This window comes from Balaenoptera acutorostrata, chromosome 5, assembly GCF_949987535.1.
Source record: "Balaenoptera acutorostrata chromosome 5, mBalAcu1.1, whole genome shotgun sequence".
NCBI lineage: Eukaryota > Metazoa > Chordata > Mammalia > Artiodactyla > Balaenopteridae > Balaenoptera > Balaenoptera acutorostrata.
This window is the reverse complement of record NC_080068.1, coordinates 35,491,013-35,505,327: the sequence shown is the minus strand read 5'-3', so window position 1 is coordinate 35,505,327 and position 14,315 is coordinate 35,491,013. Positions and strand designations below refer to the sequence as shown.

Below are 14,315 nucleotides of genomic sequence, written 5' to 3'. Positions count from 1 at the left end.
TATACTTAAAGTGATGAAGGAGAAAAGCCTACAACCAAGATTACTCTACCCAGCAAGGATCTCATTCAGATTTGATGGAGAAATTAAAACCTTTACAGACAAGCAAAAGCTGAGAGAGTTCAGCACCACCAAACCAGCTCTACAACAAATGCTAAAGGAACTTCTCTAGGCAAGAAACACAAGAGAAGGAAAACACCTACAATAACAAACCCAAAACATTTAAGAAAATGGGAATAGGAACATACATATCGATAATTACCTTAAATGTAAATGGATTAAATGCTCCCACCAAAAGACACAGACTGGCTGAATGGATACAAAAACAAGACCCATATATATGCTGTCTACAAGAGACCCACTTCAGACCTAGAGACACATACAGACTGAAAGTGAGGGGATGGAAAAAGATATTCCATGCAAATGGAAATCAAAAGAAAGCTGGAGTAGCAATTCTCATATCAGACAAAATAGACTTTAAAATAAAGACTATTACAAGAGACAAAGAAGGACACTATATAATGATCAAGGGATCGATCCAAGAGGAAGGTATAACAATTGTAAATATTTATGCACCCAACATAGGAGCACTCAATACATAAGGCAAATACTAACAGCCATAAAAGGGGAAATCGACAGTAACACAATCATAGTAGGGGACTTTAACACCCCACTTTCACCAATGGACAGATCATCCAAAATGAAAATAAATAAGGAAACACAAGCTTTAAATGATACATTAAACAAGATGGACTTAATTGATATTTATAGGACATTCCACCCAAAAACAACAGAACACACATTTTTCTCAAGTGCTCATGGAACATTCTCCAGGATAGATCATATCTTGGGTCACAAATCAAGCCTTGGTAAATTTAAGAAAATTGAAATCGCATCAAGTATCTTTTCCGACCACAATGCTATGAGACTAGATATCAATTACAGGAAAAGATCTGTAAAAAATACAAACACATGGAGGTTACACAATACACTACTTAATAACGAAGTGATCACTGAAGAAATCAAAGGGGAAATCAAAAAATACCTAGAAACAAATGACAATGGAGACACGACGACCCAAAACCTATGGGATGTAGCAAAAGCAGTGCTAAGAGGGAAGTTTATAGCAATACAAGCCTACATCAAGAAACAGGAAACATCTCGAATAAACAACTTAACCTTGCACCTAAAGCAATTAGAGAAAGAAGAGCAAAAAAAATCCCAAAGCTAGCAGAAGGAAAGAAATCATAAAGATCAGATCAGAAATAAATGAAAAAGAAATGAGGAAACAATAGCAAAAAAATCAATGAAACTAAAAGGTGGTTCTTCGAGAAGATAAACAAAATTGATAAACCATTAGCCAGACTCATCAAGAGAAAAAGGGAGAAGACCCAAATCAATAGAATTAGAAATGAAAAAGGAGAAGTAACCACTGACACTGCAGAAATACAAACGATCATGAGAGATTACTACAAGCAACTCTATGCCAATAAAATGGACAACCTGGAAGAAATGGACAGATTCTTAGAAATGCACAACCTACCGAGACTGAACCAGGAAGAAATAGAAAATATGAACAGACCAATCACAAGCACTGAAATTGAAACTGTGATTAAAAATCTTCCAACAGGGCTTCCCTGGTGGTGCAGTGGTTGAGAATCTGCCTGCCAATGCAGGGGACACGGGTTCGAGCCCTGGTCTGGGAAGATCCCACATGCCGCAGAGTGACTAGGCCCGTGAGCCACAGTTGCTGAGCCTGCGCATCTGGAGCCTGTGCTCCGCAACAAGAGAGGCCGCGATAGTGAGAGGCCCGCGCACCGCGATGAAGAGTGGCCCCACTTGCCGCAACTAGAGAAAACCCTCACACAGAAATGAAGACCCAACACAGCCATAAATAAAAATAAATAAAATAAATAAATAAAAATAAAAAATAAACAGGAGCTGTTGTTTAAAAAAAAAAAAAAAATCTTCCAACAAACAAAAGCCCAGGACCAGATGGCTTCACAGGCGAATTCTATCAAACATTTAGGGAAGAGCTAACACGTATCCTTCTCAAACTCTTCCAAAATATTGCAGAGGGAGGAACACTCCCCAACTCATTCTACGAGGCCACCATCACCCTGCTACCAAAACCAGACAAAGATGTCACAAAGAAAGAAAACTACAGGCCAATATCACTGATGAACATAGATGCAAAAATCCTCAACAAAATACTAGCAAACAGAATCCAACAGCACATTAAAAGGATTATACACCATGATCAAGTGGGGTTTATTCCAGGAATGCAAGGATTCTTCAATATACGCAAATCAATCAACGTGATACATCATATTAACAAATTGAAGGAGAAAAACCATATGATCATCTCAGTAGATGCAGAGAAAGCTTTCGACAAAATTCAACACCCATTTATGATAAAAGCCCTGCAGAAAGTAGGCATAGAGGGAACTTTCCTCAACATAATAAAGGCCATATATGACAAACCCACAGCCAACATCGTCCGCAATGGTGAAAAACTGAAACCATTTCCACTAAGATCAGGAACAAGACAAGGTTGCCCACTCTCACCACTATGATTCAACATAGTTTTGGAAGTGTTAGCCACAGCAATCAGAGAAGAAAAAGAAATAAAAGGAATCCAAATCGGAAAAGAAGAAGTAAAGCTGTCACTGTTTGCAGATGACATGATACTATACATAGAGAATCCTAAAACTGCCACCAGAAAACTACTAGAGCTAATCAATGAATTTGGTAAAGTAGCAGGATACAAAATTAATGCACAGAAATCTCTTGCATTCCTATATACTAATGATGAAAAATCTGAAAGTGAAATTAAGAAAACACTCCCGTTTACCATTGCAACAAAAAGAATAAAATATCTAGGAATAAACCTACCTAAGGAGACAAAAGACCTGTATGCAGAAAATTATAGGACACTGATGAAAGAAATTAAAGATGATACAAATAGATGGAGAGATATACCATGTTCTTGGATTGGAAGAATCAACATTGTGAAAATGACTCTACTACCCAAAGCAATCTACAGATTCAATGCAATCCCTATCAAACTACCACAGGCATTTTTCACAGAACTAGAACAAAAAATTTCACAATTTGTATGGAGACACAAAAGACCCCGAATAGCCAAAGCAATCTTGAGAACGAAAAATGGAGCTGGAGGAATCAGGCTCCCTGACTTCAGACTATATTACAAAGCTACAGTAATCAAGACAGTTTGGTACTGGCACAAAAACAGAAATATAGATCAATGGAACAGGATAGAAAGCCCAGAGATAAACCCACGCACATATGGTCACCTTATCTTTGATAAAGGAGGCAAGCATATACAGTGAAGAAAAGACAGCCTCTTCAATAAGTGGTGCTGGGAAAATTGGACAGGTACATGTAAAAGTATGAAATTAGAACACTCCCTGACACCGTACACAAAAATAAACTCAAAATGGATTAAAGACCTAAGTGTAAAGCCAGACACTATCAAACTCTTAGAGGAAAACATAGGCAGAACACTCTATGACATAAATCACAGCAAGATCCTTTTTGACCCAGCTCCTAGAGAAATGGAAATAAAAACAAAAATAAACAAATGGGACCTAATGAAACTGAAAAGCTTTTGCACAGCAAAGGAAACCATAAACAAGACCGAAAGACAACCCTCAGAATGGGAGAAAATATTTGCAAATGAAGCAACTGACAAAGGATTAATCTCCAAGATTTACAAGCAGCTCATGCAGCTCAATAACAAAAAAACAAAAAACCCAATCCAAAAATGGGCAGAAGACCTAAAGAGACATTTCTCCAAAGAAGATATACAGATGGCCAACAGACACATGAAAGAATGCTCAACATCATTAATCATTAGAGAAACGCAAATCAAAACTACAATGAGGTATCATCTCACACCGGTCAGAATGGCCATCATCAAAAAATCTACAAACAATAAATGCTGGAGAGGGTGTGGAGAAAAGGGACTTGCACTGTTGGTGGGAATGTAAATTGATACAGCCACTATGGAGAACAGTATGGAGGTTCCTTAAAAAACTACAAATAGAACTACCATACGACCCAGCAATCCCACTACTGGGCATATACCCTGAGAAAACCATAATTCAAAAAGAGTCATGTACCAAAATGTTCATTGCAGCTCTATTTACAATAGCCAGGACATGGAAGCAACCTAAGTGCCCATCATCGGATGAATGGATAAAGAAGATGTGGCACATATATACAATGGAATATTACTCAGCCATAAAAAGAAATGAAATGGAGGTATTTGTAATGAGGTGGATGGAGTTAGAGTCTGTCATACAGAGTGAAGTAAGTCAGAAAGAGAAAAACAAATACAGTATGCTAACACATATATACGGAATCTAAGGGAAAAAAAAAAAAAAGGCCATGAAGAACCTAGTGGCAAGATGGGAATAAAGACACAGACCTACTAGAGAATGGACTTGAGGATATGGGGAGGGGGTGGGGTGAGATGTGACAGGGTAAGAGAGTGTCATGGATATATATACACTACCAAATGTAAAATAGATAACTAGTGGGAAGCAGCTGCATAGCACAGGGAGATCAGCTCGGTGCTTTGTGACCACCTAGAGGGGTGGGATGGGGAGGGTGGGAGGGAGGGAGATGCAAGAGGGAAGAGAAATGGGAACATATTGTATATGTATAACTGATTCACTTTGTTATAAAGCAGAAGCTAACACACCATTGTAAGGCAATTATACTTCAATAAAGATGTTTAAAAAAAAAAAAAGAAAGAGAAAAACAAATACAGTATGCTAACACATATATATGGAATCTAAGGAAAAAAAAATGTCATGAAGAACCTAGTGGCAAGATGGGAATAAAGACACAGACATACTAAAGAATGGACTTGAGGATATGGGGAGGGGGAGGGGTGAGATGTGACAGGGTGAGAAAGTGTCATGGACATATATACACTACCAAATGTAAAATAGATAGCTAGTGGGAAGCAGCCACATAGCACAGGGAGATCAGCTCGGTGCTTTGTGACCCCCTGGGGGGGTGGGATGGGGAGGGTGGGAGGGAGGGAGATGCGGGAGGGAGGAGATATGGGAACGTGTGTATATGTGTAGCTGATTCACTTTGTTATAAAGCAGAAACTAACACACCACTGTGAAGCAATTATACTTCAATAAAGATGTTTAAAAAAAAAAAAAGAAGAGAATTCTGCAGGGTCTCAGAGAACATGCAGTAAATTACTAACTTCAGGCCTCTAATGAGTTTAAAAAAACCCAGTTAATCAAACCTATTCGCAAATACCTTAGGAAAAAGAACATGAACTCATTGAGACAGCTGCCTAGATGTGGTTATCAAGGAAAAGCCCCATACATACTGGCTGCACCAGTGGGGTTGCTATGTAGATAAATGGGCTTGCAAAGAACTAGCCTCAGGACCAAAGTGGTCATTTAAGTGGACAGAGAAAATGGTCTCAAGTAAATATTGGTTCTCCCCTACATTAAACAGAGATAATAAAGGAGAGATGAACACAATGGTTCTAGCTCTCAAAAACAAAAAACTATGTGTAAAGATACCATGGAAGACACACAGTTATAAAGTTAGATAACTTTTAATTAAGCACTTATGACCTGAGCATTATAATGTTTTACACAGATTATTTCATTCAATCCTCATACCAACTTTGTGAACTAGGTACAATTATTATTAGCCTTTTTAAGAGATGAAGAAACTGAGACTTAGGTCAAGTAACTTGCTTAACGTCACAAAGCTATTAGGTAAAACAGACTTCAGGTACAAGTTCTCTATCTTTGAGCTGTACTGTGGCCATGTTCTTCCTAAGTGTAACAGGCAAAGAATTAGTAACTTCAAATAAATCTATGTATGTATTCATATGAATTAATATGTAGAGGAATATATGAACTGAAATCAATTAATACAATTAATTCCTATCTTTACCTAAAAACTCATTGACTATTGAACTTCTTTAACCTCTAATACTCATTATAGTCATGGTAACTAGTCATTAGTGTCTTATTGTCATTGAGAGCAGAGCTGAAAAAATTTTAATCAAAAACAGCCAACAATATCATAAAGAACAAATTAATTTCCCTCACCACTCTCCCCAGCTTTCCACTGCCTGCTAGGAATTAAATCTACTTTTCTTACTCTAAGACCATAGGAAAAATATTTCTACTCAGCAGAATAAAGTCATAATCTTTACCTACAAACTTTATCAATTTATCATCCTAATCATATCATCATTATTAATATGATACTCTGTTCTGAATTGCCAATGACTTTTAGTAAGTCATTGTATGTAAGTAAGACTAGTAAGATTTCGCTTAAAGGGCAAACAGTTAAAAAAAAAAGTGCCCACAATATTTCACTTGTTTCACTGAGAATCTGCATTATCAAAATGAAAATGTCAAGTATTATCATTACTTATTAATTTTACATTCTATTTTGCTGTTTTCCCCACTTTCTTCATATTGATATTTGTAAATAATGAAAATAGCCAGTAGGTTGGGGCCAAACCAGACTTTGAAGGTCCTGTCAAGAGGTAAGACGTAAGAAATTAATATTTTTGTAGGTCAAAAGTTTGGATTTTAATCTGGAAGCAAGAAAAGCCATTGTACAGCAACGTGTGAAGAAAACAGGCTCTAGAGCCAGGTGACTGGGTTTGAATCCTGGTTCTGCCACTTAGGAGCAGAAACTTCAAACATATTTCCTGTTAGTGGCAGGCACGAATAACTGGAATAAATTAAGGAGGCTATGTACCATCACATATGTGTTATACCATATGCAGGCTTATAAATGTAAAGAGGCTGTATTTAGCACTATCTCTATAATCAGATGATCCCCCCTGGGTTTTTATCCTAGTACTATCACTTCTTGTTTTGAGATCCAGGGCTGGTATCTTAGGCTGTGTCTCAGATGTCCAGATCTGTAGAATGAGGATCTCAGAGGGTTAAAAAGGATAAAATCAGATAACTACACCAAGTGCTTAGAATAGTGAATAGCACCTAGGAAGCACTCAGTAGATGTGAGCTATTATCATTACTATTTTCAGGTAAAAGGGGACACAATCAAATATATGCTTCAGAAAGTTAATTATGGTGCCAGAGTATAGGGCAGTCTGGATAGAAGAGACTCTACAAATCCTGGGATAGGATTCTTTCATGCTCCACAGCTCACAGGAACCACAAGTGTTTGTAGAATTTTATTCATTCTTTAGGAAATTGTTCACTATTGATTTCTAATAAAAAAAGGTACAGTTAACACTGGATGACATAAATTTAAGGAGAAAATTACACAAAATACTAAAAATCTTAAGGAAAACGACTTACCGTCTCAAAAAATATTTCCATCATGCGGGCTCTCTTTTCCTCTGCACTTAGTCCTTTTTTCTTCGACTAAAGCACAAAAGTTAAAAAGTAAACAGTGCAATTAAAAACAAAAACAAAAACAATGCTTTTTAAGACAACTTGGTTCAAAACATTATCAGAAATAATGCATGGTCTCATCTGAGACCAAGAGGTTTAATAACTCTCAGAGCGAGGCCTCAAGACGGATTTTAACAACTCTACTACTTTATGCCAAGCCTTGTGGTAGGTGCTGCCAGTATAATAATAAGAACTGCGGCTGAGACAGTGCCTGGCATTTTGTAGAAGTTCAATATTTATCAAATGATCCAATAAGTCACTGTATTTACCTTCAAAAGACTTAATCTCTCAAGGAAAATAAATAGACATAACTACTTATAATTAACGAACAGGTACATGTACAAATTGCTACCCAGGAAAGAATAAATTAATTCCACCCTGGAAAGGGAGGAGGGTTAGCTAGGAAGCCTAGAGATGAACAGGATTTTGGCAAGTTGAGAAATGGTGAGAAGGGTGTCCTGGACAGATCACACACAGGCACAGTGTTACAGAAGTACATGGAATGCTCCAGAACGACAAACACTCAGGGACGATTATTATACAAGTGGAGTGGCAGATGAGATGAGAAAGGTTGTCTGGGGCCAGATTATGGAAGGCTGACTGTCTAGCCAAAGAGAGCAGACTCTACTTCAGGCCACGAGGAGCTACTGAGCAATTTCTAAAGCAGGGAGTGACACGATAAGAGTTAGGTAGCATTGTGGAGGGCAGGCTGGAGGAAGGAAAACCATGTCCAAGTAGAAAATGAAAGCCTACTTCAGGTTATTATTATCCTGTCACTACCCTTTAGCTAACTTGAAATTAAGATAATTAAGATGGAACTGAGGGACATACCCGGTGGTCCAGTGGTAAAGAATCTGCCTTCCAATGCCAGGGATGCAGGTTCGATCCCTGGTCAGGGAACTAAGATCCCACACGCCGCGGGGCAACTAAGCCCGCGCACCACAACTACTGAGCTCGCGTGCCTCAACGAGAGAGACTGCATACCGCAAACTACAGAGCCCACGTGTTCTGGAGCCTGCGTGCCACAACTAGAGAGAGAAAACCCGCAGGCCACAATGAAGAGCCCATGCACCGCAATGAAAAAGATCTCGCGTGCCGCAACTAAGACACAACGCAGCCAAAAAAATAAAGAAAATAAACAATAAAATTAAATAAATAAATATTTTTAAAAAGATGTAACTGAAATGTATTTTAATAATAAATTTTACCATATATTTTATATAGGGTATATACCTAAAGCTAAAGCCTGAATTTTCAAAACGCCAAACTTCCTCAATGCAAATATTCACAGAAAATAACAAAAGAGAACGAGAACCATAATCTCTAGTACTCTCATGGAGGCTTCCACACTAATGTTTCTGAAGTAATCTGCATCTTTCTTAAAAATTACATGGGATTATAGAGGAACATAAATTGTTTAGTAAGAACTTTAAAATACTTTATACCACATAAAAAGCAGACATAAATAAACCAACAATAATAAACCTATCCAACCATAAACTCCATCAGAAACGAGAGCCTACACTAGACAGGGAAAGGAATTTGGAATTGCCGTTCTGAATGCATTCCAGAGTACATGGTCTAGAAACCCATTAACCCCTTTTCACAGCAAATTATCCAATGTTCCTTGATGAGTTGCACAGGTAAAATAAGTAGCCTCAAAGTTTAACTTTTTCTCTTTTCCCTCTGTCCACAATTTTAAATACTGCAGTTCCCCAGGGTTCTTTCTCTACTGATCCCCTCCCTCCTCACACCTTTTCTTTAATCTCACCTGCTTTCATGGTTTTAACAAACACCTATGCTGAGAACTCAGATCTTTATATCATTGGATTAAGTGGGCGCCTGAGCTCCAATCTCACGTACTTACCTGTCTGCTGAATAGACGTCAAACTCAGGAGGTCTAAACTGACCCCTCCTCTCCCACATCTACTCCCCAAACCTGCTGTTCTGGATCTTGAGTTCAGTTAGATTCTACCTTGTTACCCTAGCCAGAGGCCTGGCAGTCACCCTAGGTTCTTTCATCTCTCTTAACTCCACATCCAACCAATCACAAAGTTCTGCCAATTTCAGAGCTTAACTGTTTCTCAAATCGATCCTGTCTGCTCCATCCCTACTACCTCTACCTTAGTTCAGGCCTTCATTGTCTGTTCCCTACTACATACCTGCAGTCTGTTAACCATGCTTTGTCCCACCCTCCAGCCACATTCCACGCTGCCAAAAAGCAAACCTCTCCTTTGCCATGCCTACCCATGCCTCTCCCTTGCTTAAAACTCCCTTGCTTAAAACTCTCAACCATCCAGAAGTATCCAATCACCCTAGAATGACATACAAGGCCTTCTGTCACCTGACCCCAACTTATCTCTCACAGGTACCACTCCCCACCTCAAATTTACCATAACAACATGAAGAACTGAGCAATTTAAGCTGTAATACAAAAACTACTTGTAATTCTCCACTTGCAGCATGCTCTTTCCCATTTCTGTGCCTTTTTAAAAATGTTGTTCTATCTAAAACACCTTCCTCTCATGCAAATCAAAACCGCAAAGAGGACTTCTCTGGTGACCCAGTGGTTAAGAATCTGCCTGCCAATGCAGGGGACACGGGTTCAAGCCCTGGTCCGGGAAGATCCCACATGCTGCGGAGCAACTAAGCCCGTGTGCCACAACTACTGAGCCCGCACGCCACAACTACTGAGCCCTTGAGCTGCAACTAATGAAGCCCACACGCCTAGAGCCCATGCTCTGCAACAAGAGAAGCCACCACAATAAGAAGCCCGTGCACCGCAATGAAGAGTAGCCCCCGCTCGCTGCAACTAGAGAAAGCCCACATGCAGCAACAGAGACCCAACAGAGCCAAAAAAAAAAAACCCCCAAAAACAAACAAAACGAAACGAAACAAACAAACAAAAAAACCACAGTGAGATATCACCTCACACCTGTCAGAATGGCCATCATCAAAAAGACCACAAATAACAAATTGGTGACAATGTGGAGAAAAGGGAACCCTCGTACACTTTGGTGGGAATGTAAATTGGTGCAGCCACTGTGGTAAACAATGCAGAGCTTTCTCAAAAAATTAAAAATAGAACCACCATATAACCCAGCAATTCCACTCCTTTGTGTATATATCCCAAAGAAACAAAAACACTAATTCAAAAAGATACATGCACCCCAGTGTTCATAGTAGCATTATTTACATTTGCCAAGATATGGTAGCAGCCTAAGTGTCCATCAACAGATGAATGGATAAAGAAAATGTGGTATATGTATAATACACATATACATATGTACTTATATACATATATACATACACACACACACACACACACACACACAAATAGATTTTTATGACTCAGTCATAAAAAAGTGGCAACATGCATGGACTTGGAGGGCTAAGTGAAATAAGTCAGAGAAAGACAAACACTGTATGATATCACTTATATGTGGAATCTAAAAAATACAACAAACTAGTAATAAAAGAAAAAAGAAGCAAACTCACAGATATAGAGAACAAACTAGTGGTTACCAGCGGGGAGAAGGTTGTGGGGAGGGGCAAAATAGGGGTGGGGGGAGAACAGGGTTATTATGGGATTATATGAAATCATATGTGTGAAACTTGAAAACTGTAAAGTACTATAGCATTTAAAGACTCTTTCATTCAATAAAACAAAGCAAAACAAAACAAAAAGAGTTCTTCAGAACATGAACTGCCTTTGCCTTCCCAGAGGTTAGTGCCAGGTTAGAAGAGCAGTTGTAAAGACCAGCCCTCAATTTCAGGACCATGTATCTAAAATTTGAGGCCGTTCAGACTCCCAAATCCCACAACACCCCTCTGCACTCCCATAAATACATTTCAGGGAGAACTGATAATAAGGAAGTCTGTGATAACCATTTATTGCCTTACTTGGAGAGATAAACCAGAGGAATCTCAGTTCCAAGAAACCATACACTACGAAGACATGTTCACTAAACCCAGGGTAGAGAGCTAGAGTTCAGTACTACGTTATTAGCCTCCCTTCACACTGGCTTCTGCAGTATCTGAATAAAGCAAGATATCCACACTCAGTTAGAAGGCCCATTCAGCTATTTCTCTAGTCCAGTTAGTCTCAAACTGCCATACACAGAGATTAGAATCATCTCAGGAGCTTTTAAAACTGCTGATGCCCAGGCACATCCCATAAGAAATGAATCAGGATCTCTGAAATGGGGTCCCTTGGCCTCATATTTTAAAAATCTTGAGGTGCTTTGTGCCCCAGGATTGAAAACACTGTTTCTCTCAGCCCAGAATCTGAAGGTTAAGTTAGGGGCACTGTGGGGCAATGAGAACCCCTTTAGGAATTTAGTCTGTGGCTGCATCAGTGGAAAATAGAGCCAAAGCTTTAGAAAAGGCTCCTAACATTGTGTTATTATAAACTGCTCCCTGAGAGACCCTGGACTCTGCAAGAATCTGCCACGCAGAGGCAGGCAATGAGGAGAATCTAATGTCCTGAGGGCACACTGTTTTAGGAAAACTCTTATCACTCAGCTCAACAGCTTATGAAAGTGATTCAAGAAATATGGATGAAAAAAAAAAAAGAAATATGGATGAGCTGTATCATCCGTTAACACTGATTTCAGGCTAATTTATTCATCAGTCTCCTTCACCACTACAAAGAGTTTTCATTGCTAACCACCGTGGGAGAGTATCATGGCCAGAATTAAAGTAACTAATGTAAAAGGAAGCCTTATTACTTCATATTTAGAAATTTCTCCAAAAAATCAACAAGGGCTCATATAATACTTAGGATTAAAGAACATCTCCTCGTAGTATGAGTTAGAGATACACTCAAATTAGTAAGTAAGTGGCCTCAAAATTTGACTTGAGGACAATGAAGGAAACTTCTCCAACTAGGAGTTAAAGAAATCCTAAGTGGTCCAGTGGTTAGGACTCTGCGCTTCCACTGCAGGGGGCACGGGTTCGATCCCTGGTTGGGGAACTAAGTTCCCGCAAAAAAATTTCCTAAAGTCAGCCCTGTTGATCACTAATACAATTTTGAAAAATTAAAAGTAGATGATAATCGCTGCCCTCAGAAGTGGCAGACCATACCACATTTCTCCAATTCCAAAAATATGCTTGGACTTATAACAACTGTTTACCCAGCAAGCGCAACCAAAATCAAAACAAACAGCTATTAATTCACAATCAGGAAAAAGAACAAAAGTTATCTTTGATCAACATAACACTAAACTTAGTTCTTAATAATACATGAAAAATAGGAAGTATGTCTCTTACAAAAAGTTTTATTCTAACTTGTTCCATGTTTCTCCATTACTAGCGGTAAACATCAGAAAAGAGTTAATAGCACATTAAACCATTTAGTATTAGAAGGTATGTAGGTGTAGAGAGATATTAGGTAAAAAGACAAAAACAAAAAAATTAATGCATATGGGCTGCATAGTACTCAGTAGTCAGTTCTATCAGGCCAGTAACTCTATAAAGGAGAAATATGGTATCACGGAACACTGGTACCAGATTTAAGTGTGAGCCTGTTTGGCTTCCTACACCATTTTATGCCCAGGTGGCTGGGTTGTTAGTTTAACCACAAAGAAACCGTTATCAGTTTTGATTACATCTGGACAAGAATCTTCAAATAAACATCGTACAACCTATATATCTCCGTCCACCACCAGCTTGGCAAAATAACGGCCACTTAATTAAGATATTAAAATCTTAGATCCACTTCATTAGACGTTGATTCTCTGCCAACAGAAGGGGGTGGGGGATGAAACTTTGAAGGTTTATGAAAATGATTTGATGAGCAGAAAGACATTAAATTCACAAAGAGAAAGAGACGATTTGGAATCTAACCAGGACTTAACCCATCAGGCAATGCAAGGAAGACGAAGTCGGTACGGTGCTTCCCTAATAAAGCGACTCCGGAAGCACAAAAGGGCAGCCCTGCCCTTCGTAAAAACCAACGCATTTTCACAGAAATCCTCTAACTGGCATAAAATGAAGATTTGTTAGGTCACTTTGGAAATTGTGAGCAATACTGAAATGGGCTCTAAATGCTACAACGCTCCAAACCACTCAATCTTCAAAGATCAAGCAAGCTCCTCGGGCCCCCGGAACCCCCCGGCGCTGCCCGCCGACACCCGTTCCCTGTTCTCCACCGGGGGCGGCGCCTTGGTGGCCGGAAGCGGGGAGCCTGGGCACCGCTTCTGAAGTGACTCCTGGCCTTGCTGACAGACTGCTGAGTTCGTGAGACACTCGGGGCACGTTCTCGAACGCCCGTAGTTAACCTGACCCGCCCGGGAGGGAGGCGGGGGGCACAAGGACGGGGATCCCAGCGCGGCGCCTCAGCCTAGGGGCTCAGGCGGCGGGAGCCGGAAAGCGCCGGGCGGCCCTGGCGTCGACCTGGCGGGGTAGCCGGCCTCTGCAGCCCGCCCGGGGGCCAACGCCGGGCCCGCGTGGCACGCAGCCGAGGGGCTCTGCAGCCGGGCCACTGTGGAGGAGGGGGACCGAGGAGCGATCCCCTTGCTCTTACCATTGCGCGGGCTGCGCGTCTTCCAGCGGCGGGGCCTAAGCGCGGCGAGGGGCGGGGCGGGCCCAGGCGGGTTTGATTTTGGCGCCGACACCGCCCCGGGGGCGGAGCAGCGAAGGGGAGGCAGGGAAGAGAGACCGGCTGTCGCCCAGACGGCGCGCAGCGACCCCTGGCGGCTCCGCCGAGCGGCCGGCCGGCCGGGGTGGGGCGAGGCCTGTCCTGGGGGCGGGGCCTGGTTGCCCGCCGGTCCGTCCTGGTCGATTCAAGATGCTGGCGAGCAGGGTCTCCCAGCTGCTTCCGCCTCTTCGGTCCTGCGTGCTGACTGTGACTCCTTTTTTTTTTCAGAA

General features: G+C 40.6%; 1 protein-coding gene across 2 annotated transcripts in view; it reads right to left on the bottom strand.

The window, feature by feature from the left end:
- The window catches only part of MND1 (meiotic nuclear divisions 1), an 86,101-nt gene extending 72,040 nt beyond the window's left edge, over positions 1 to 14,061 (bottom strand). For both annotated transcript variants that reach the window (XR_009008277.1, XM_007189431.2), the window contains exons 1-2: positions 13,972 to 14,061; positions 7,350 to 7,415 (exon numbers count right to left, since the gene is read on the bottom strand). Coding sequence is in view for 1 of the 2 variants with exons in the window: in XM_007189431.2 (XP_007189493.1) it covers positions 7,350 to 7,415; positions 13,972 to 13,974 (69 nt within the window). In the remaining variant the exon portion in view is untranslated. The remainder of the gene's footprint in view (positions 1 to 7,349; positions 7,416 to 13,971) is intronic.
- Positions 14,062 to 14,315: the final 254 nt, after the last annotated feature.